General features: G+C 46.2%; 2 protein-coding genes across 2 annotated transcripts in view; one reads left to right on the top strand and one right to left on the bottom strand.

Annotated features, from left to right (window-relative positions):
* Nucleotides 1-16,015, bottom strand: part of TPCN1 (two pore segment channel 1) — a 126,225-nt gene extending 110,210 nt beyond the window's left edge. Inside the window, exons 1-3 of the mRNA XM_075341680.1 lie at nt 15,828-16,015; nt 12,734-12,974; nt 7,127-7,236 (exon numbers count right to left, since the gene is read on the bottom strand). Of these exons, the coding sequence (XP_075197795.1) occupies nt 7,127-7,236; nt 12,734-12,839 (216 nt within the window). The 5' untranslated portion in view covers nt 12,840-12,974; nt 15,828-16,015. The remainder of the gene's footprint in view (nt 1-7,126; nt 7,237-12,733; nt 12,975-15,827) is intronic.
* Nucleotides 16,016-16,159: 144 nt separating this feature from the next.
* DRC10 (dynein regulatory complex subunit 10) lies at nt 16,160-23,014 on the top strand. The gene is made up of 5 exons (XM_075341671.1): nt 16,160-16,232; nt 17,651-18,464; nt 20,398-20,631; nt 20,733-20,804; nt 22,561-23,014. The coding sequence occupies exons 2-5, from the start codon at nt 17,730-17,732 to the stop codon at nt 22,849-22,851; spliced, it is 1,332 nt and encodes a 443-aa protein (XP_075197786.1). The 5' UTR covers nt 16,160-16,232; nt 17,651-17,729; the 3' UTR covers nt 22,852-23,014.
* Nucleotides 23,015-23,726: the final 712 nt, after the last annotated feature.

The following is a 23,726-nucleotide window of genomic DNA, read 5'->3' as shown; positions in this document are numbered from 1 at the left end:
TCCTGCTGTACCCAATCTATTAAGGCCTGTGCAATGTAGATGCGAGCATCCCCCCACTCTCCTGCCTCCCTCCTGCCGGGGATGCCGGCGCACACACACCCTCCTGGCCGCTTAGCGGTGGATGCTTTGTCCCTGCTGCCAGCTCCCAGGGCCTGAGTGTGCCCTGATAGGTTTCCTATTCTTAATAGGACCAGCAAGCCCTAACACGGAAGTGTCTCTCAGCCTATGGCTGAGAGGCATCAGATATTTAAGGCACCCTCCCCTTATGGGAGGTGCCTAGGCAATGTTATCTATTCTTTAGAGATGCGTTGCTAGTTGTCAGGTCCCTTGTGCTGTATCACTAATACCAGCCTGAGTTCCAGTACCAGCCGTATCCGCTGCTGCACCTAACCGTACCAACTGTACTTGCCATACCCACTGCTGCATCTATCCATACCGGCCATGTCTGCCGCATCAGCCGTCTCAGCTGCATCTGCCTCATCACAGACTGTCAGTATCCATACCCTTGGGGTCAGCTATTGCAGCACAGAGTCTACCTGAGTGGCATCTGTGTGCTATAAGCAGCTAAATCCACCCTAACAATCAGAGGCTCTATCCGATGTGAGCCAAAGTCACACCCCTCAGGTTTACTGTGTACTGTGGCCCAGTGGGTCCACTCCCCGCTCCCATCTGAGAGCATTACAGTCTGCTGCTACTTAGTACTGTCCTTGTGGTGGTGGGATGGCTTTCATGCTTTTTTGATCAAAACACTGTCATCTAGGTACCCTATGTTATTTACATGTATTATTTTATTTTATTTTTTACTTAAAGGCTATATTCTTACTTTGTTTTTATTCAAGATAAAGTAAGAGAATAGCGTAAAATACCCAAATAATCTACAATTTGTACAGTGAAACAGATAAGCAGGTATCCATCCTCAAAAAAAAAACAAAAAAAACAACTAATTGAAGAATAGAATAAATGGTGCTCCAAAAATAAATAATCTCATTACACATGAGCAGTCTCGTCACATCTTACACTAGCACTACAGCCCCTTCAGATTCAGGATTTAGCAAAAACTAATGGCAATCCTCTCATTATACCATCACTTTCTGAGCTAGCACCGTAACACTTTAAGTTCAGCATCATCAGTAATGATGAATACCGATGGAAACTCAATTTGTGCTGATGAATGTATCATGCATATAAAATACTCATTTCTGCAGTCCTGCCTGTAATAGATGAGATTTCAAAGAAACCAGCCAACAAAGCAAAGTAACAGCAAGAGGCCGGAGAAAGCACAGAAGAGATTCCAAGCCACAATGAAACCTGCATTAACTTCAGTTAATTATTTGTTGGGGGATTTTCGCCCTTTGCTCCATAATTCCAGAAAGCAGACTATGGGCTTGGAGTAGGAACATGACCGTAAACAAAAGTATCATAGATACACATTATTTTCAGAAAACCAATATCCCAAGGTGCAGTTAGTTTGATAAAAATTATACAAACTGCGCCTTACTCACCCTCACCAGGTCCTGCGTTAATGCTCTTCTGTTCCAATGCCCGTTATTGGCTGCAGTGCTGACACTGTACCCAATGAGTGAAAAATAAATGGCAAGAGCCATTTGGCTGCAGCGTTATCGGTATTTGGCTGCAGCGTTGACGGTGTGACCTCAGCACTACAGCCAACAATAGACATCAATGCAAAAACAGATACTCAGCGGTATAACTGGGGAAGGTGAGTAAGTCACTGTTTTTTTGCAGCAAATTGCGCTTTGGGACATAACTTTTTCTGAAAACAGAAAATCCCTTGAAGTAACTTATCTTGCTGTTCAGGTTCACGATTTGTAGACATGTAATATGTTATATTTGCAGCTTGTATATTCTTTTTGCAAATATATGCAACTTGATCAAAAGTAAACAGTAAAAATCTGGTGCTATAGACTCAATGTTGGGTCATAGAATATATTTTTGATTTTAGGTCATAGTTTAATAAAAAAACATAAAACAATAAAAAAAACAAAAAAACTCCAACTTCTCTTGATACTTTAATTTGACAAGTTATATAAATATTATAATAGGTGGGGGCTTGACACCTACTTCTCCCACATATCCGAAGTGTCAGGCATTCTTCATTTCTTAAAAAAGTTGTCACTTACATTTGTACAATTGTAAGAAAGGTGTATAATTGCACGTCAACCAAACAATATACATGCCCAATATTTTAAATGATAAAAAAAAAAAAAAAAGAAGAACAAAGCAAAGATGAAATGTTGTAAATAATGAAGCAATAAACTATCACATAAATTAGAGTGAGAATGATTGCGGGGTGTCCGCTGTCTATAATGAAGTGTCCTGCAGTATCTTTAACTTTTTAATCTGCATGAACATTTTGTTAGGCTAGGTTCACATTTCCGTCAATTTGTATCAGTCACAATCCGCGGCTCTGGTAAACAACGGAATCAGTTTAGCGGATTCTGTTGTTTCCCATATTCTTGTATTAGTGGTGGATTGCGACTGATGACCTTGCGTTGCATCCGCTGTGCCGCAGTCAGTCGTTTTTGGACTGACCGCCGGGCGGAAACAACGCAGAATGTAACTTTTTTTGGGCCGTCAAAATTAACGCACCGTGCAGGAATCCGTCAATCTTGTAATGTATGTCTATGGTACTGGATTCCGTTGTAATCCGTCTTACGATGGAATCCAGCGCTGGATTCCGTCATGCTCTACTGAGCATGCCCAGCATGTTTGGCACACCCACTGGGCTGTCCCAAACACAAACGGCTCATGACGGATCTGTCAAAAAAACGGACGCACAGTGGATATAAGGCTAAGTTCACATTTCCGTTGTTTTGTATCAGTCACATGCGTCGCTTGACGCATGTGACTGATGCGCTGTTCAACGCTGTACAACGGATGACAAAGAACAGAATTCTTTGTCGGATTCCGTTGTGTGCGGGGGGCGGAGTTCGGTGGGGAGGGGAGCCGAGCGGGGCCGTGGCACTGAGGATGTCAGTGCCGCAGGGACTGCAGGACAGGTGAGTGAGTGAGTGAGTGAGTGTGTGTGTATGTATACACACATGCTGAATGCGGGAGGGGGCGGAGCCGAGCGGGGGGCGGGGCCAGGCGCTGAGGATGTCAGTGGAAGTGCTGCGGTCTGCATGGCTGGGGACAGGTGAGTGTATGTGTGAATGTGTGTATGTGCATGTATGTATGTATGTATGTATGTATGTATGTGTGTGCACATGCAAAGTGCGGGAGGGGGCGGAGCCGAGCGGGGGGCGGGGCCAGGCGCTGAGGATGTCAGTGGAAGTGCTGCGGTCTGCATGGCTGGGGACAGGTGAGTGTATGTGTGAGTGAGTGTGTGTATGTGCATGTATGTATGTATGTATGTATGTATGTATGTGTGTGTGTGCACATGCAAAGTGCGGGAGGGGGCGGAGCCGAGCGGGGGACGGGGCCAGACGAGGGTGTCAGTGGCAGTGCTTGTCTGCATGGCTGGGGACAGGTGTGTGTGTGTGTGTGTGTACATACATGTGCGGAGTGCGGGAGGGGGCGGGGCCGAGCGGGGAAGTGTCGGCCTCCCTGCACACGTAACCAGCCTAAATATCGGGTAACAGCAAAGCACCCGATGTTTACCTTGGTTACCCGATATTTACCTTCGTTACGGGCCTACACCGCTTAGCGCTGGCTCCTTGCACCGTAACCAGGGTAAATATCGGGTAACCAACCAAAGCTGGTGACGTGTGCAGGGAGCCAGAGAGCATGCGCAGTGAAATCCGACGGATCTCGCTGCTCAAAAAACGTTACATGCTGCGTTCCCCCCGCCCGGCGGTCAGTCGTTCCACGACTGATCAGTCGGGCGGAGGGTGCAACGCAGCATCATCAGTCACAATCCGCTGCTCATACAAGTCTATGGGAGCAGCGGAATCCGCTAAACGGATTCCGTTGTTTACAAGAGCAGCGGATTGTGACTGATAGATTTTAGCGGAAATGTGAACTTAGCCTAACGGACACGACGGATCAGTTTTTTCACAGGATTCTTGTGAAAGTAATCCTGTGAAAAACACATCGGTTGCGTCAGTTGCCATCTAAAAAACGACGGATCCATCGCTGACGGATTTAAAACAACGGAAATGTGAACCTAGCCTTATTGAAAAGCGACTAGGGCTTATTTTCGAGGGAGGGTTTATATTTAAGCCTTGCTCCGAAAATGCTGAAAATCCCTGCTAGGACTTATTTGTGGAAAAACACGGTATATACCGTATATACTGGCGTTAAAGACGACTTTTTACCCCCTTAAAATAATGGCTACAGTAGGGGGTCATCTTATACGCCGGATATAGGGGGGGGGGGTGTATATATATATGTACACTGCAGCGTCCAGGGGAGGTGGGGGCAGCAGCTCTGGAGCACAGGGGAACGCTGCGGGCTGCAGCCTTTGATCTCCTGCACCCGCTCATATAATATGCACAGCCGCTGTCCATCTCCAATGGTGCTGAAATCGCACGCAGTGAGGGGCTGGGGCAGCGGTGCATATTATATGAGCCTGCGTCCCAGTGTGATCGCCCATGCCCACCCCTGTGTTAGATTTGGCCCCCAGGCTGCTGCTCATTCTAAAATAAAAAAGCTTTACTTACCCCTGCAGCGTTTCTCCCCGTGTCCCTGCTTCCACTGTGATCAGGCAGGCAGAGATCTCAGCCTGCTGTGCCGATCACATGACCGCACTGAGAACCAGGAAGTAAGGAAGAGAAGCACGGAGGGAGACAGGAGGGAGCTCAGCGCTGGAGGAGGTAAGGAAAGAGGGTTTTATTTTACTTTGGGCAGCAGCCTAGGGGCCATATCTGACACAGGGGGACTTGTGCGATCTATAGGGGCCATGGGCAGCACTATGGGGGCGATATCTGACACAGGAGGACTTGTGCGATCTATATAGGGGCCATGGGCAGCACTATGGGGGAGATATCTAACACAGGGGGACTTGTGCGATCTATAGGGACCATGGGCAGCAGCATGGGGGCGATATCTGACACAGGAGGACTTGTGCGATCTATATAGGGGCCATGGGCAGCACTATGGGGGAGATATCTAACACAGGGGGACTTGTGCGATCTATATAGGGGCCATGGGCAGCACTATGGGGGCGATATCTAACACAGGGGAACTTGTGCGATCTATAGGGACCATGGGCAGCACTATGGGGGAGATATCTAACACAGGGGGACTTGTGCGATCTATATAGGGGCCATGGGCAGCACTATGGGGGCGATATCTAACACAGGGGGACTTGTGCGATCTATAGGGACCATGGGCAGCACTATGGGGGCGATATATAACACAGGGGGACTTGTGCGATCTATATAGGAGCCATGGGCAGCACTATGGGGCGATATCTAACACAGGGGGACTTGTGCGATCTATAGGGGCCATGGGCAGCAGCATGGGGGCGTTATCTAACACGGGAACGTGTGCAATCCATAGGGGACCATAGGCAGCACAGGGGAACGTGTGCCATCACAAGGGGGCTATATTCAATATAAGGGGGCCATATCCAGATTAAGGGGGCTAATTTTAGGATGGGGGGCTATGAGGGACATATACCCTATATGATTTGTTAGAGGGACACTGGCATTATAAGATGGACCCCATTTAACATTAAAAAAAAAAAATTCTCTTTTCCTTCACCAAATTTGGGGGTGCGTCTTATAATCAGGTGCGTCTTATAAAGCGAAAAATACGGTATATATCATACAGCAGGGGTCGGGAACCTATGGCTCGCGAGCCAGATATGGCTCTTTTGATGGCCGTATCTGGCTCGCAGACAGGGCTCCTACCTGTCTATGGGCAAATGCCGGGGCCCTGGAGAGCCGGGGGGGCCCACTCGGCCTCGTCAGTTCTCCTGTCTCTTGGCCGGGGCCCACTCGCCTTTATAGTTCTGCTGCCCCCGGCCGAGTTCCGGGGACCGCAGTCCTCGGCAGCAATCTGCGGCGCCGTCACTTTAAGGCGCGCAGACATCCTGTTTTGAATTTCATCTGTGGGCGGAGCTACCGCCTTCTCAGTCCCACAGATGAAGGAGGCGAGCTTCTGTCCGGCGCTGTGTGGGCCCCCTCTCCACCGTGACCTAATCGGGTAAATGCCCTCCCCGCCTCCCCATTATGGGCCCCGGTGAGCTGCTTCTAACCCCCCAGATGTATGCCCTGCCAATCCCCCCCCCCGCCGATGCCGCGGGTGCTGTACCCGCCGAGCCGCGGGTGCAGGCCCCACAGAACAGCAGAGTTGTGTGTATTTCTCTGTATGTAGCAGAGTTGTATGTGTTTGTCTGTATGTAGCAGAGTTGTATGTGTTTGTCTGTATGTAGCAGAGTTGTATGTGTTTGTCTGTATGTAGCAGAGTTGTATGTGTTTGTCTGTATGTAGCAGAGTTGTATGTGTTTGTCTGTATGTAGCAGAGTTGTGTGTGTTTGTCTGTATGTAGCAGAGTTGTGTGTGTTTGTCTGTATGTAGCAGAGTTGTGTGTGTTTGTCTGTTTGTAGCAGAGTTGTGTGTGTTTGTCTGTATGTAGCAGAGTTGTGTGTGTTTGTCTGTATGTAGCAGAGTTGTGTGTGTTTGTCTGTTTGTAGCAGAGTTGTGTGTGTTTGTCTGTTTGTAGCAGAGTTGTGTGTGTCTGTTTGTAGCAGAGTGTAGTACCATTGTTTGAGTCCAGTTGTGGCTTTATACAGCAGGGAGGAGAATTCCTTGCTGTACTAAGTGAACATTGGAGCGATTGATCTGTCAATGGCCCTTTAAAAAACATATTGTACGGCTCTCGCGGAATTAAAATTAACATGTTGCAATCAAAGCAGACTTTTTTTCATTTGGGAGCGGGGTAGTCTTATACAGTGAGTATATCCCAAATTCTATATTTTTAGGGCAGAAGTTGGGGGTCGTCTTATACGCCCAGTCGTCTTATACGCCGGCATATACGGTAACTAGAATATTGAAAACCACTAAGCCAAAAAAAAAAAAAAAAATTGCTGGAGTGCAACTAAACAGCAGTTGTCCTAAAATGTAATGTCTTAGGTCTTAGTCACCCTCCGTGTGAGCCACCCACCTTTATTCCCGAATATTTTAGGATTCTGTATAATAACCAAGGCTTTCTGGTTTCTTACCTGAAGGTAGATGGCAGCCTCCTGATAGCGCGTCTCGCAGTTGAGGTCCCCACCCTCGGGTACATGAACTTGCTCCATGCTTTCTGGGTGACACTCATACTCCTCTGTGGCTGAAAAGGACAATTCAAGATTTTACACATTTAATAAGGAGGAAACTAGTCACGCAGTTTGCAGATGATCACTAACAGTGTGTTATATATTAACAGAAGAAGCTAAAAATAAAGCCATACTCAAGTGATGATAAAAGAAGCTTCCAAATTACATTATTTTCCTAAAGTAACAGAATGACATAAAAACAACAAATTACATAACAGCTCAGCCAATCAGTAGTCACAACAGAGACCCGCCTTTGCCTCTGATTGGCTGAGCAGTAAAAAAGAAAAAAAAAACAACAATCTCTACACATTTGTTTCTATCACTAGGGGGTTGGAGCCATATACAAAAGGTCATCCAGCATTTCTGGGATGCACAATAGCTTTGTAGCATAAAGGTGTAGTCAACAAAGCTGAGACAACGGCCCAATTTTCTTCAAACATTTCAGATATATTTAGAAAAATAAAAAATGTTCCACATTCCCACGATTAGTATCCGTTGATTTTTGATCCTGCACCGTCTCCGCACCTTAGTTTACTTATGCGTTTTTATAGCATCATCCTCTAAAGCTGCTTTGTTTTTCAATCTTCTGGTATTGACATCATTAGGTGTGAAATAAATGTGTTTTTGTAGTGGAAAAGCACTAAAAAAAAAAGCACATGCGTTTTTTACCTGTGGATTTTCCGCATCTAATGTAAGTCTATGGGAAAATTCCGCAAAGAAGACTCAGCGTACCCTCAAGAGAAACGGACATGTTGCGGAATGGAAAAACGGTCCATAGGTCAGTATACACTGTGTAAAAGAGGAGCCCAGTAGGAATGAGATTTCTATTAATCCTATTCCCTTTGCTTGTACTAAAAAAATGCTGCATTTCTCATGCAGAAAAAAAGCGCAAGTAAAACTCATCGTGTGCACCTACAGTGGGGAAAAAACTATTTAGTCAGCCACCAATTGTGCAAGTTCTCCCACTTATAAAGATGAGGTCGGACTGTAATTGGCATCATAGGTAGACCACAACCAGGAGAGACAGAATTAGAAAAATCCAGAAAATCATCTTGTCTGATTTGGCAAGATTTGTTTTTGCAAATTATGGTGGAAAATAAGTATTTGGTCAATAACAAAAGTTCATCTCAATATTTTGTTAATAATCCTTTGTTGGCAATCACAGAGGTGAAACGTTTTCTGTAAGTCCTCACAAGGTTGGCACACACTGTTGGTGGTATGTTGGCCCATTCCTTCATGCAGATCTCCTCTAGAGCAGTGATGTTTTGGACCTGTTGCTGGGCAACACAGACTTTCATTTCCCTCCAAAGGTTTTCTATGGGGTTGAGATCTGGAGACTGGCTAGGCCACTCCAGGACCTGCATATGCTTCTTGCGAAGCCACTCCTTCATTGCCCTGACGGTGTGCTTGGGATCATTATCATGCTGAAAGTCCCAGCCGCGTTTCATCTTCAATGACCTTGCTGATGAAAGGAGGTTTGCACTCAAAATCTGGCCCCATTCATTCTTTCATGTACATGGATCAGTTGTCCTGGTCCCTTTGCAGAAAAACAGCCCCAAAGCATGATGTTTTCACCCGCATGCTTCACAGTAGGTATGGTGTTCTTTGGATGCAACTCAGCATTCTGTCTCCTCCAAACATGACGAGTTATGTTTCTACCACACAGTTCTACTTTGTTTTCATCAGACCATATGACATTCTCCCAATACTTTTCTCAATAATCCAAATGCTCTCTGGCAAACTTCAAACAGGCCCGAACATGTACTGGCTTAGGCTATGTGCGCATTAGAAAAGTGATTTTTCTCAAGAAAATGTCTTGAGAAACTTCTGGGAGTTGAAGATTACCGCACCTGCGGTAAAAAACCGCACCAAATCCGCGGGAAAAACACATGCGTTTTTGCTGCGGTTTTTCCGCAGGTTGGTCCCTGCGTTTTTTTTATGCTGTAACTACTGCAATAAATAATATAGATAATAGATAGATAATCAATAGACAGACAGATAATGGATAGAGGGATAGATGAATAGATAGATAGATAGATGAGAAAGACCTATATAATGTCCCACCTTCCTGCATTTTCTAAGCTGGCACCCTTTAGTGACGTTCATGTCGCACTAAGGGGTGCTTAGCCTTGTATTTAGCCATAAAATAAATAAATAATTAAAAAAAAAAAAAAAAAAACAAAACATGTGAGGTCCCCCCATCTTTTGCAGCCAGCTAGGGTAAAGCAGAAGGCTGCAGCCTGCAGACCACAGCTGGCAGCTTCACCTTGGCTGGTAATCCAAAACAGAGGGTACCCCACGCTGTTATTTTATATTAATTAAATAATTTAAAACAAAAAACGTAGGGTCCCCCCCAAATTGGATCACCAACCAAGGTAAAGCGGACAGCTGTGGTCTGATATTCTCAGACTAGGGAGGTCAACTGTTATTGGACACTCCCCAGTCTAAAAATAGCAGACCGCAGCCTCCCCAGAAGTAGCGCATCCATTAGACGTGCCAATCCTGGCGCTTCGCCCCAACTCATCCCGTTGCCCTGGTGCGTTGGCAAACGAGGCAATATATGGGGTTGATGCCAGATGTGTAATGTCACCTGGCATCAAGCCCTGGGGGTCGTGATGTCAAGCGTCTATCAGATACCCGACATCACCAACCCAGTCAGTAAGAAATAAAAAAAGACAACAAAAAAAGTTTTATTTGAAAAAACACTCCCCACATTGTTCTTTTCAATAAATTGGTGAAAGAAGGAATCAATTCCACGTCCGGCGTAATCCAATAAGGGGGGGGGGTGCGTCCCACGGCGATCCATGCCATAGTCACTGTCCCATTCAATGAAGAACAGAATGTTCCCCATTGGCTGGGAGAGCAGTGCAGTGACCTGAGCTAACATCAATAGCCCAGGTCACTGCAGGGGATGGAGAGCACTGCTGTCAGGAGGATAGATGAGATCATTACCTGCTGTCATGATCTCCTGCAGTCCATCAGTGCTGTCACTGCCTTCTATGCCCGCCGCGTTGTCAGCAGTATCGCGAGAGCCCGTGACGTCAACGCTAGTGACAGTCTCGGGCCGCTCGTGAGACGGGCATAGACAGCAGTGACCGCGGTGATGTCAGGAGGCAGGAGATCGTCACAGCAGGTAATGATCTCATCTCACCTCCTGACAGCAGCGCTCGGCATCCCCGCGGCTGCACGCACTGCTGTGTGTCAGTGTCTGCCTGCGCTGCAGCGTGACAAGCCGCTGATACTGCGGGCAGACACTGACACACTACAGGGCAGGCAGCGGCAGGGCCGGAGCGGGGCACAGACTGCACGGGCACCCTCCGGACGTCACACGGCAGCGCTTCTGTGCGGCGTCCAGGGAGTGTGACGTGTGTTTACTCTGCTCCGCTTCCTCTTCCTGGCATAATGACATCACTCCCTGCAAAACCGCAGGCAGCGATGAGCATTACCGCAGGTAAATCGCGGCTATACCGGGGGTATACCGCACATCATTGACATGCACATTTTCTGAAGAAATTTTCTCAAGAAAATCTTCACAAAGAATTTTCTTGAGAAAAAAAACGCAGTGTGCGCACAGCTATTTTTTTTCCCATAGGTTTTGCTGGGGAATGTCTGCAGAAAGATTTCAAACATTTCTCAAGAAATTTCTGCAGCAAAACCGCGTGTAAATTTGCGGATAAAACGGCCTAGTGCGCACAGGGCCTTAAGCAGGGGAACACGTATGGCACAGCAGGATCTGAGTCCCTGGTGGCGTAGTGTGTTACTGATGGTAGCCTTTGTTATGGTGGTCCCAGCTCTATAAAGGTCATTCACTAGGTCGCCCCGTGTGGTTCTGGGATTTTTGCTCACCGTTCTTGTGATCAATTTGACCCCATGGGGTGAGATCTTGCATAGAGCCCCTAATTGAGGGAGATTATTAGTGGTCTTGTATGTCTTTCATTTTCTTATTATTGCTCCCACGGTTGATTTCATCACACCAAGCTGCTTGCCTATTGCAGATTCAGTCTTCCCAGCCTATTCCAGGGCTACAATTTTTTTTCTATGTACTTCGACAACTGTTTGGTCTTCACCATAGTGGAGTTTGGAGTGTGACTGTTTGAGCTTGTGGACAGGTGTCTTTTATACTGATAACAAGTTCAAACAGGTGCCATTACTACAGGTAATGAGTGGAGGACAGAGGAGCCTTTTAAATAAGAAGTTACATGTCTGCGAGACCTGCAAATAAAATCTTGCCAAATCAGACAAGGGGATTTTCTGGATTTGTTTTCTCATTTTGTCTCTCATAGTTGTGGTCTACCTATGATGTCAATTATTACTTTTTTTCCCCACTGTACCCTTAGATTCCTGCTGATAACTTATAAAACCAGTCAAACTGCTCCGACAGTGAATCTACACACACAATTTATTGTTTCCAAAAATACAATGAATTATTAGCATTTTTCATGCCATTTCTTAGTTAGTTACTAACATCACATTTTGTGCATGCTTTTTTTTTCTTCACTTATGTTTCTTTCTAGAAGTGAAAAAGAAGATATGTCTCCAGTTCAATAGTGGACAGTCTTTGCTCTTTTTTATGCCAGTTACTCTCCTAAGTATTCAGGGGCTTTTTGTTTAACTTTTTTTTTTTCCAGTGAAAACCACCATTTAGTAAAAATAAAAGTCACAAACCAACACACTTTGTATGTAGTGCATTTTATACGGCATTACAGCCTATAATGTAACATCATTGCTGTAATGTTTTTATCCCCCCCCCAAAAACAAACATAAGTAACAAGGCTACGAAAACCTGGCATTTTCATCATCATAATGCTGTGTTAGGCCAGTAAAATACAAGGACTTGCTGTACTGCTCAGTAGCCCAGAATTAGGCCCCTTTCACATTGCACTTTTACTTACGTTCAGTGGTCCAGTCAGGGTATCCGTCCAAACCGCCCCTCCCCCACCCCACAAAACGTGTGTCGGACGCATGCGCCGACAGGGCCATTGACTATAATGGAGCAGACACCGTTAGCGTGTGCTCTGTTTTTCACCATTTTTGCACATATACGTTTACTGCAGGCGGAAACCAAAACATAGTCGACTACGTTCGGGTGTCCGCCTGCAGAAAACGTATATGCCCGAAAATGGAGCAAGACAGAGCACACGCTAACGTAGTCTACTCCATTATAGTCAATGGCCCTGTCGGCACATGCGTCCGAAACAAGCTTTGCTAAGTGGGGGAGGGGCAGTTCAGACGGATGCCCCGATGGGACCATTGAACGCAAGTAGAACCGTAATGTGAAAGTGGCCTTAAGGTACCGTCACACATACGATTGCTGCCGAGTCACGGTTTCTGTGACGCAGTAGCGATCCCGTTAGCGATCTCGTTATGTGTGACACCTACCAGCGATCAGGCCCCTGCTGTGAGATCGCTAGTCGTTGCAGAATGGTCCAGGCCATTTTCTTCAAAGGCGATGTCCTGCATGAAACTGATGCCAGGTGATTTTATATGGCATTAAAATAAAACGACTCTTACCTAATGCCACATCGCCGCTATCGTCCACCGCTGGAGGATTAGCACACCCTCCATTTTCTTCTAAAGTAAATAAGAGTGGTTCATCGTCTTCCTGCGTTGCAGACATGGCGACTAAGTGTCTTTCATCTGCAGAATAATCCCATTCATTTGGCAGGAGAAACCAGACAAGGAGCAGTTCTCACATTATGGCATGGGCCTGAAGCAGCGCTCCTCCGTATCTTCCACAACAGGGCCAAGGACACTGCAATAGACGTCACAAGAAACACATTATCAATGGCCGTGTGCTGAGCAGATAACCAACATGACATATATGGATCGGAATGATGGGTTATAGGGGGGGCAATCCACTACAATCAGGATAAAGTCATATGTGAAAGGCATTTTGTCATGTAAGAGTCCGATCTGTTCATGGTCTTCCTTATATCACCTGTCTTTGTTATGCGGTCTCTACATTATTCATTCTAGAAATTTGTGAATAAACTGACAACAGGGAGGTATTAGTTAGCGGTGTGCCCCTCCATGCTGACACCGTCCAATCAGTGCTGGCTGTACTGGACCAAATAGAGATTTCCTAGGATTATTACGACCAGCATTTCCTAGAACAGACCTATCGGGAGAGGTAACGGGTCACGTCACACCTGTGCGGGCTGGATTCACGGGTCATAATATGAATAAGATCCCACTGATTACGCACGTCCCCAATGTATTGTGGAGACACAATGTCATCCGCGCTGCTCACCACACCTTAACCCTTGTCTGGTACTATGGGGTCAATGTGACCCCATGGAGATTGGTATAACTAGTGATTTCTTTTCTTGGTACCAGACAAGGGTAAAAGCCCCTGTAATGTTTCTTAGATGCCTTCCTGCAATCTCCACATTACATTAATATCACTGTAACATCTCCATCAGATACTGCTAATGTCTCCATCAGGTACTGCTAACGTCTCCATCAGATACTGCTAACGTCTCCATCAGGTACTGCTAACGTCTCCATCAGGTACTGCTAACGTCTCCATCAGGTACTGCTAACGTCTCCATCAGGTACTGCTAACGTCTCCATCAGGTACTGCTAACGTCTCCATCAGGTACTGCTAACGTCTCCATCAGGTACTGCTAACGTCTCCATCAGGTACTGCTAACGTCTCCATCAGGTACTGCTAACGTCTCCATCAGGTACTGCTAACGTCTCCATCAGGTACTGCTAACGTCTCCATCAGGTACTGCTAACGTCTCCATCAGGTACTGCTAACGTCTCCATCAGGTACTGCTAACGTCTCCATCAGGTACTGCTAACGTCTCCATCAGGTACTGCTAACGTCTCCATCAGGTACTGCTAACGTCTCCATCAGGTACTGCTAACGTCTCCATCAGGTACTGCTAACGTCTCCATCAGGTACTGCTAACGTCTCCATCAGGTACTGCTAACGTCTCCATCAGGTACTGCTAACGTCTCCATCAGGTACTGCTAACGTCTCCATCAGGTACTGCTAACGTCTCCATCAGGTACTGCTAACGTCTGAGAAGGGGATATATTTGGTGATAACGCCAACATCAAGGGATTGGTTACTGTTCATATACTATGTGATAATGTTACTTTTATGTAGGTGTACTGTACCCAGTCATGTAAGAGCATGTTCTTCCACTGTCCATCATGGTCTATAGACTGGCCCTGCACCTCGCCTCACTAGGATTAACCCTTGTTCCTCCATGGCCCTGCTCCTCATTGTCTCCCCATCACTTGCACATGACAGCCCTGCTCAGATCTCTATATTGATCTATTATTAATGTGACACTTCACAGTGGATACCTGGTTGGAGTTAAAGGGATCAGAATACTTGGACCGCCCCTTCTCAATCCGTATGTTTCCCCGTATATAATTACACCTATACCCACCTTTAGTGCTTCCACTGGTGCCAGCACTGTACAAGGATTGTGTGACGTCATGTGATCCTGGCAGCCAATCCGCGGACATATCACGTACATCCGGGGAAGAGAGATAACTGCAGCGCTCACTTCCTGTGGATGTAAGTGATTTGTCTGAATGCGCGTATAGTGAAGTGGCAGCGGATTGGCTGCAGGGACTCTGTGATGTCACACAATTACACGATCCCTGTAGAGACAGTGCTGACACCGCAGGAACGGCACCGGAGGCGAGTATAGGTGTTATTATTATAAATAATTAATAAAATAAATTATTATAAATGGGGGAAACATACGGACAACCCATTTAAAAAAAAAAACCTGCCGGGGCCCGCTCCCACCTGTGCATGAAAAGAATCAGTCCTATTCTCATCCAGAAAAGCTGTACAAGTGGCATCAGTTTGGTATTCCGTGTGCCATGCGAGTGTGTGATTTTCTGTCTCGCTTCCATCCATATGACATGCGTGTTTTTTCTCAGCAGCTATTACTCTACAATCATTTATAGGACCATTTAGTGCTCTATCCTACAGAATGTAATGTATCCATAATAAGTACATGCCTCTCAGATGGTCCGTGTGCCGTCCGTTTTAGCTCTCGCACCCAAAGACTTGCATTGGAGAGTCATGTCTTATATACACGGCTATACGCAGAGGCCGATTACAGCGGAGGAAAATCCCGCAGATCTGCTCTGCCTCATTGGTCTGAGGACAATGTGATTTTTTTTCTGGCATTGCCCTCATCCATTTTATACATGAGTGTGAGCCAGTCCTGATGCTGGTAATGGCAGGGAAGAGCGGATCAGATTAATAGACTTTTATGTGGAAAAGATTTACTATAACTTGGATTTTACTGTCTGACATCCCTGGTGTATGAGTCCAGTGGGCGGTCCTAGGAGTGATACCCTGGAGGGCGGTACTGCAGATAGCTGTCAATCACTCCTAGGACCGCCCACTGGACTCCTATACACCAGGGATGTCAGTGATCCAAGTCTAGTAAACATTTCCCATACATCATTGTGCTCAGCCTCTCTGTACTGCTGCCCACAGATCAGAGCAGGTCCCCTTTAGATGCCTAATTCGCCAGGGACATCCACGGTTCACTTCACGCTACTGCCAGCTCCGGGCTCCCTCCTCCATCCTCAGCACAGAAGCCATTCCCACCTCCTCCATTACCTGCTGTGTGTACCCGGCCACGTATTTCCTCCTGCACTCCTCCAGCTCACTTTAGCATCACGTGACGTCTCCTGCGGGCTCCCCGCATCCGCAATCAGGAGCCAATTAACCCAGCATCACTTTAGCAGCCACAGATCTTCACAGATCCTTCCGCACATGCGCTCTGAAGATGCTATGTGTCCCCCCAACTACGCATGCGTAACATTCCATTGCAGCCCTGCCTATGTTTTACGAGTCCCTTGCCCTGAAGAAAGGCTAGGTTTCTGCGCTTGCGCACTAGATGACGGTATTCTATTGGCTGCACGCAGCACCTAGTCACATGATCAGTTTCCATGGAAATTGTACACGGAAAAAGTACACAGGTAGACATTTCTGCAAGGAGAGGAGTCCATCGGCTCTGTGCAGGTGTAGTGCCTCTATTCTATTACCTCCGCAATCATTGTATTATTAACCCTCTGAGGTCCGCCTATGTCTAGTGACAGGACACCCACATTTCTCATCAATTTTGTGATTCAATTCCTTCTTCAACTCGAGATTTTTCCTTTCTGTCAGTGAAAAATATAAACATTATTTTCTCTAGAAGCGGAAAAAACCCTTTGCTCATGTAGCAAATCATATATATATATAAATATATATATATGTGTGTGTGTGTGTGTGTGTGTGTGTGTGATACCATTCACTGACAGCAAGCAGAGATCTAAAAGAATGTACTAGAATGTATGGAAAAGCAAATTCCACACACACAATACATTTCTTTATCAGATGCTTGTGATATCTATAGAAACCCCTTTATGCTTTATGGCCTCTGATGATCATAACATAGGCAGCCATCTGTAGTCAGGATGGCTGGGGGCAGATATAGACAGCAGAGGGACGTGTCAGGGTGGTGCGTGGGCATAGTGAGGTCACGGGCACAGAAAGAACGGTGCGTGGGCATAGTAAGGTCACGGACACAGAACGGTGCGTGGGCATAGTAAGGTCACGGACACAGAACGGTGCGTGGGCATAGTAAGGTCACGGGCACAGAAAGAACGGTGCGTGGGCATAGTAAGGTCACGGACACAGAACGGTGCGTGGGCATAGTAAGCTCACGGACACAGAACGGTGCGTGGGCATAGTAAGGTCACGGGCACAGACAGAAAGAACGGTGCGTGGGCATAGTAAGGTCACGGGCACAGAAAGAACGGTGCGTGGGCATAGTAAGGTCACTATCACCAAGAGAACAGTGCGTGGGCATAGTAAGGTCACGGGCACAGAAAGAACGGTGCGTTGCCATAGTGAGGTCACGGACACAGAACGGTGCGTGGGCATAGTCAGGTCACGGGCACAGAAAGAATGGTGCGTGGGCATAGTAAGGTCACTATCACCAAGAAAACAGTGCGTGGGCATAGTAAGGTCACGGGCACAGAAAAAATGGTGCGTGGCCATAGTGAGGTCACGGTCACTGAAAGAACAGTGTGTTGGTATAGTAAGGTCATGGGCACAGAACGAATGATACGTGGACGTAGTGTGGTCTTGGGCACATAAAGAACGGTGCGTGGGCATAGTGAGCGCACAGGCACAGAAAGAACAGCACATTTTGCATAATTCACTAATATATACTTTATATTTAGTAATGAACAAGCCAGCAACTTGCAAATCACATCAGGCAACTATAATAATGAACGCTTCCTCCATTCACAGACTGCAGGCTGCATCTGCAGCAGAGCGCAGTGATGGTGTTGATCACCCCGGCCCTGTCCTGCCCTATCAGGCTCTAGTATCTATACACATGGGGATCTGCTTATTATCACTCACCATTTCTCTTGTTGTGTTGATTCCAGCCTCCTATCACTAGACAGGTGTATGTCTGAATAACCAGACTGGAAGGAAATCACAGAAGTTTGCTCATCATCCTCAAACATGGCATCCAATGTCCTTTCCATGCCGCAGCCAACCGTGGTGTCCTCACCTCAGCCATTACAATCTCCAGCTGGCGGTGTTGTGAGACTGTTAAAACTCAGCCCCATCAAGACGCTTCCAAACATTGACAGCATAAAGATGCTGGAGCCTGGCCGTAAGAAGCTGAGCTCCATAGAAACACAGAGGGTGGTGGCAGTGCTGGATGAAACCATCAAAAAGCTGGAGCTGGTCAGTCTGTTCCAACACGCCATTGAAAATGTGGATAGGTACAGTGTGGTGTTTGGTTCAGAGCTGGCGGGAGCATTGCGGGAGCACAAGAGGCTACAGGATAACATGGAAAGACGTCTTCAGCGGGTGAAAAGTGGGGAGGACGAGTCCAGTATCCAAGGGGCAAAAACTAATAGGGTGGAAGACGCTGACCTGCACTTTGGTGCTCTTCATCAAGGTGTTCAGAGCTCCGTGAGGAATACGATGAGGTTACTTTTGACAAATCCAACAGCCTGTAAAACTTTAAGATCTGAAGGAAATGTGCGGGATCAGGCCTCACAGACATTGATCCGCTTTCTGTCAGAGCTACGGCCATTCTTGTATGAGAAGCTCCTCACCAGTCCATTAGAGCAGAATGAGAGAAGGCATTATCTTCAGGAGATTACACTACGGGACCACAAAAACAGGAACATTTTGATGGCTTTGGAAGAAGAACTGAATGCAGCTATTCTGGACCGTGACACTGAGGTATGCAATGACTTTCTTTATTAAAGCGCACCAATCACAAGGATTTTCCTATATAACCTATGGCCAGTGCTATACTGGCACTATCAGGCTGATTCTATACATACCTGTAGTGGTCAGCTCAGATGTTTAGGTTTTGAAACACAAGCAAGTAAAGTTTGTAAAATGAGCACCTTTTTGCGTGACAGCAGCTGCAGCAGCTGATAGCAGGGGTCAATATTCATAGTGATTCCAACCCCCCTGTCTGTCTGTCCTCCCCCTGTTATTTATGCTAATTCTATTATAGAATGGTTGTACTAAGTGACTAGAAGGACCTGTCCTGATGTCACACCCATGTGACCAGGAGGGGCGGAGCCTCAGCCAACAGAAAAATAATGTTGCTGCCTGGTATCAGCTATGTTGACTGAGGCCGCGAACCTTCTGGTCACATGGGTATCACATCAGTATAGGTCCTTCTAGTCAATTACTAAAATGATTCTATAATAGAATGAGCAAAAATAACAGGGGGAGGGACGGACGGGCAGGGGGGCGGGAATGACTATGAATACCCACCTCTGCTATCAGCTGATCATCAGCTGCTGCAACTCAAAAGCTGCTCATTTTACAAACTTTACTTACTTGTGTTTCAAAACCTTCACATCCGAGCTGAGAACTAAAGGTATATATAGAATCAGTCTGATAGTGCCAGTATAGCACTGGCTTTAGGTTATATAGGAAAATCCTGGTGATTGGTGCGCTTTAAGGTCAGTCAATTTTGGTTATTTGCTCCAGCTTACGCTTATTTGCATCTAGAGGCTAAATTATAGAGTTCGGCTTGTGCCATCACGAAGATACATTAAAACAAGCTACAACTTCATTTCACCAGTGTGTATTTGTTTAATTTGCATATTATTTTATCCCTATGCTTATATGCTATTTCTAAACACTTCCATCTCTGTTCTCGCCTGTATGTAGTAGCCTGTCTCAACCACCTGTCCAACTCCTACTCTGATGCCTCCACCCTGTGCCAGTCATTGCACTGGTTATCCATTCTCTTGAGAACTTCAATTATTAATCTTACCCACAAAACGCTCCATGGTGCCATGCTCTCCTGCATCTCCTCCATCACCTTTGTCAAGTATAGTGCCAATAGACCAAATCCCCCTAGACATCAGATATATGGTGGTGATCTCCTAACTTTCAGCTATCACTCCTAACTTTCTCATCCATAGGAAAAGCTGAATGCTATCAGGAGAAAATAAACATATATCCTTTTGGGAGCCACATGCTTTCAGTCACAGGAGTGGTGCAGGGAGCGATTACAGTTATCACAGACTATATTGTGAGCAGCTGCATTAGTCACTTCCCAGCACATTGATTGACAGCTCCCTCTGCAGCTCATCTGTGCAGAAAGGACTGTCAATCAAATTGCTAGAGAGTGATTACAGCCGGTGCTTACAGTAGAGTGAGCGATGACTGTAATCACTCCCTGCACAACCCTTATGACTGAAAGCCAACAGATCCTGGGAGTATAGAGTATAGAAGTTAATTTTCTTCCAATAGCCATGCTTTCAGTATGGTGGCCAGGTGGCATTTTAATATTATTTACCTGCAGATTAACCCTAAATCTGCAGGTAAATAGCATTTTGGACATGAATGGTTTGGATTAAGATTAACATATTCCATAATCTGAACCTCTGACATCCGCTTCCACAAATTTGCTTGTGCTGCACCAGTTTTCTGGAATACAATACTTTACACAGTGTGAATAATTTACTAGAACTTTAATCCTTCCCCCGAAAAAAAAATAAGGCACACTCTTAATATATCTATTTATCCCACAATTGGTTTTCTGACATAATTTTGTATCTCGCCATCTCTATGCAAATTCTATTCAACAGCACATGCAAAATATTTCCTATAACTGTTATAACAAAACTTATCCTGTCATCGCTAGATCTCAAAGAAAAATGGGATTATCCGGCAGCTTAAGATCAAATTGCATCAGCTGGAAAAGTTTTCAGAAAACCAGGTAAAACGCACAATGCAGGAGGCAGAAAATCAGCAGAAGTCAGATTGCCGGGCGTCCGAAGGGAAAACTGCAAAACTTCAACAGGAGCTGCAGCAACTGAGATCACAGCTGAATGGAGCTATTGTGGAGAACCGCGAGGTAGAGCTAGGCCTCAGAAAGGTACGGGATCTAGACTCTACACTCATGTTATAGAACACTACTGGGATCTTATACAAACACTGATTTTGGAATTCCTCTTATTTTATCCGTTAATTTTATAGAAAAAATATAAAGTAGAAACTGAAATTGAGAACTGGATACAGAAATATGATGGTGACATGGGGGAAAAACAGGTATGAAAACAAGACTGCATATTTTTCATAATTGTTCCCTTTTGGTAGGACAATTTTGGCGTTTATAAGCCCTTTAGATAATTCTATCCAATACAGACATATGAGCAGTCAATGCTTTGTTCTCCATAAGATAAGTATTGCTAGATGCGTTGGAAGTGGCTCCTCTCTGCTACGCTCATGGCCGATGTAGAGGCAGCGAGCGGGATTAGTGAACCCACAGGACAACAGGGGGGACCCGGGCTTACCCTTTAGTGGGAGGGATTTTACTAAGCACCCACCGCAAGGCGGACGCAGGTACTCCTTACAAGGCAGTGCACGGGACTGTGGCAGCTGACCCCCAGGGCAGGTGACGGACTCAGGTATTGACACAGGTATAGGCAATGTGATTGAGGCAGGCTGGGCAGACGAGTACGAATAGAAATGATGGATACGGCAGGGATAAGGGTGCTTTACACGCTGCGACATCGCTAGCGATTGCTAGCGATGTCGTGAGCGATAGCACCCGCCCCCGTCGTTGGTGCGACATGTGGTGATCGCTGCCTTAACGAACATTATCGCTACGGCAGCGTCACACGCACATACCTGTTCTGCGACATCGCTCTGGCCGGCGATCCGCCTCCTTTCTAAGGGGGTGGTTTGTGCGGCGTCACAGCGACGTCACACGGCAGCCGTCCAATAGCAAGAGGAGGGGCGGAGATGAGCGGCCGGAACATGCCACCCACCTCCTTCCTTCCTCATTTCCGGTGGACGCAGGTAAGGAGATGTTTGTCGTTCCTGCGGCGTCACACATAGCGATGTGTGCTGCTGCAGGAACGACGAACAACATCGCTAGTGCCCAAACAACGATATTAAGGAAAGGAGCGACGTGTCAACGAGCAACGATTTTTCGCGCTTTTGTGCTCGTTGATCGTCGCTCCTTGGTGTCACACGCTGCGATGCTGGAAACGGCGCTGGATGTGCGTCACTAAAGACGTGACCCCGACGATATATCGTTAGCGATGTCGCAGCGTGTAAAGCACCCTATAGACAGGTATGGGAAGAAAGCTACAGGCGACGGACACAAGGTTAATGGGACCTGACAACTAGCTAGCAGACTGGTATACTGACTAACTGAATGTGCTGCGTAGGCACCTCCTCTAATGGGAGGGTGCCTTAAATTCACATTGCCTCTTAGCCATACGCTGAGAGGCACTTCCGGGAAATAGCACACCTACCCTTTAAGAGGAGAGCCGGTGTGCGTGCGCGTCTTAGGTGCTCCCGGGAATCCTGTGCGGCATGGACAGGGCCCAGGAGGGGAGGAAGGAGGCAGAAGCATGCGTAGATCGCTGGGGCAGTGCGGGGGAGGATGCGACCTGGCCAGGGCAGCGAGTAAGACCCCGGCACTACACTCTCCTACTCCTTATGGTAGTGAACATGAATTCTCTGATCTGTAGAAATCTGAAAGTTGGCCACTTCATATAGGTGATAGACAGACAAAAACATATGCTAATTACACACTGAAGTGAGAGGGTTAAATTGCGACAAAACCGTACAGCAGCTTTGGCCTGGTGTATATTTCTTGCGGTGGCGCATGACAAATCAGAGATCTCCTCAATAGATAAAGGGGCACAAGACACTTAATTTTGGTGAATCTTGCTCCAGCACACTCCTCACACTTGAGACTGGAGTGTAAAGATGTCAGTATTGATGAATCAGGGATAATGATTTCAAAGAAAATGTATAAAAGTAGATTTCCTTCCTTTCTGCTCAACCACAGGCGGAGTTAGAGGAAGTTGAGGGGATGTATGAAGAGGAGAAGGCCCAGCTGGTAGAGCTGAAAGAGAAGCTGGCAGTCCTGGAAGTGGAGTATGTTCAGATTGTGGAGGAAAGACGACTGGCGCAGCTGAGAAGAGAAGAAGCAGAAAGGGAGCTGGCCAGCATGAACCGGGCAGCAATAGTTATCCAGGCCCATTGGAAAGGCTACCAAGTTCGCAGGTCGATGAAGTCCAAAAAAAAGAAAAAGAAGAAAGGAAAAGGAAAAAGTGCAAAAGGAAAGACCAAAAAATAATACAGCATAGAAGAATCTTCTCTAAATTTCTCCATGCATGCAAAAGCTTTGATTTTTGAACATTCTACCAAATACCCTTCCTCAATTACAGCGCTCACCCCGCACCTGTATAGTGCATTCAATATAATATAATACACAGGGAATTTAAAATAAAAATGCTATAAAATGGTAATTCCAAGATGGTTATTTTGGATTTCTGCACACTGAGAGGTGTATCTCTCCATAAAGTATTGTTGCGTTGCAGAAATGTATGGGATTGGGGAACAACTTAAAGGGTAATCTTAACAGTTGGAGATCTTAGCAAATATCAGAACAACACAACAAAGGGGTTGTCTTATCCTTGTTCTTCAGGAGGACATTGCTCCCCTACCTCCCTTTTTTTTATATGTGAGGGGGCGGGGAACACCAGATGATTGACAGTTTGGACCCGCGGCATGACCGATCTGCTGGACTGAACTGTGCACTCTCCATAGTTTTATTATAAACAGAATATATAGGTCCATAATTATTATGTTTATTTAGTTGACCAGATCTCTAATACCATAGTTTGCCTCTGCAGAGTTGGAAAAGCTCCGCAGGTTTACAGGGGTTTTCCCCACAAACAATGTTTATTAATCATAAGATCTTGTAATAATAAGTTCCACAAATGGATGTGTTAAAAAAATGTCCCTGTGCTGAGATCATCTTATAAATGTGCCGATGGTGCCCCCCACCCACCCTCCTCATTCCCCAAACAAAGGAATGGGTCGAAGACTAAGGTAACAAGACCTCTAACTCACCCCCTTCCAATGCATCAGGTAGCAAGGTCTTCCACTAGAATTGTTTACCTTTTTCACTAAAAAATACCAGTTAAATGAAAAAAAAAAACCCACTTG

Source organism: Anomaloglossus baeobatrachus, chromosome 1 (genome assembly GCF_048569485.1).
Source record: "Anomaloglossus baeobatrachus isolate aAnoBae1 chromosome 1, aAnoBae1.hap1, whole genome shotgun sequence".
Classification (NCBI taxonomy): Eukaryota; Metazoa; Chordata; class Amphibia; order Anura; family Aromobatidae; genus Anomaloglossus; species Anomaloglossus baeobatrachus.
The sequence above is the reverse complement of the archived record's forward strand: the minus strand, read 5'-3'. Positions and strand labels throughout refer to the sequence as shown.

What these genes read in the sequence shown, in the direction of transcription:
- DRC10 (XM_075341671.1), top strand. Translation starts at nt 17,730, where the DNA reads ATGGCATCCAATGTCCTTTCCATGCCGCAGCCAACCGTGGTGTCCTCA. An exon ending in TAGAGCTAGGCCTCAGAAAG is followed by an intron (nt 20,632 to 20,732) that starts GTACGGGATCTA and finishes TTAATTTTATAG; the next exon opens with AAAAAATATAAAGTAGAAAC. An exon ending in GTGACATGGGGGAAAAACAG is followed by an intron (nt 20,805 to 22,560) that starts GTATGAAAACAA and finishes GCTCAACCACAG; the next exon opens with GCGGAGTTAGAGGAAGTTGA.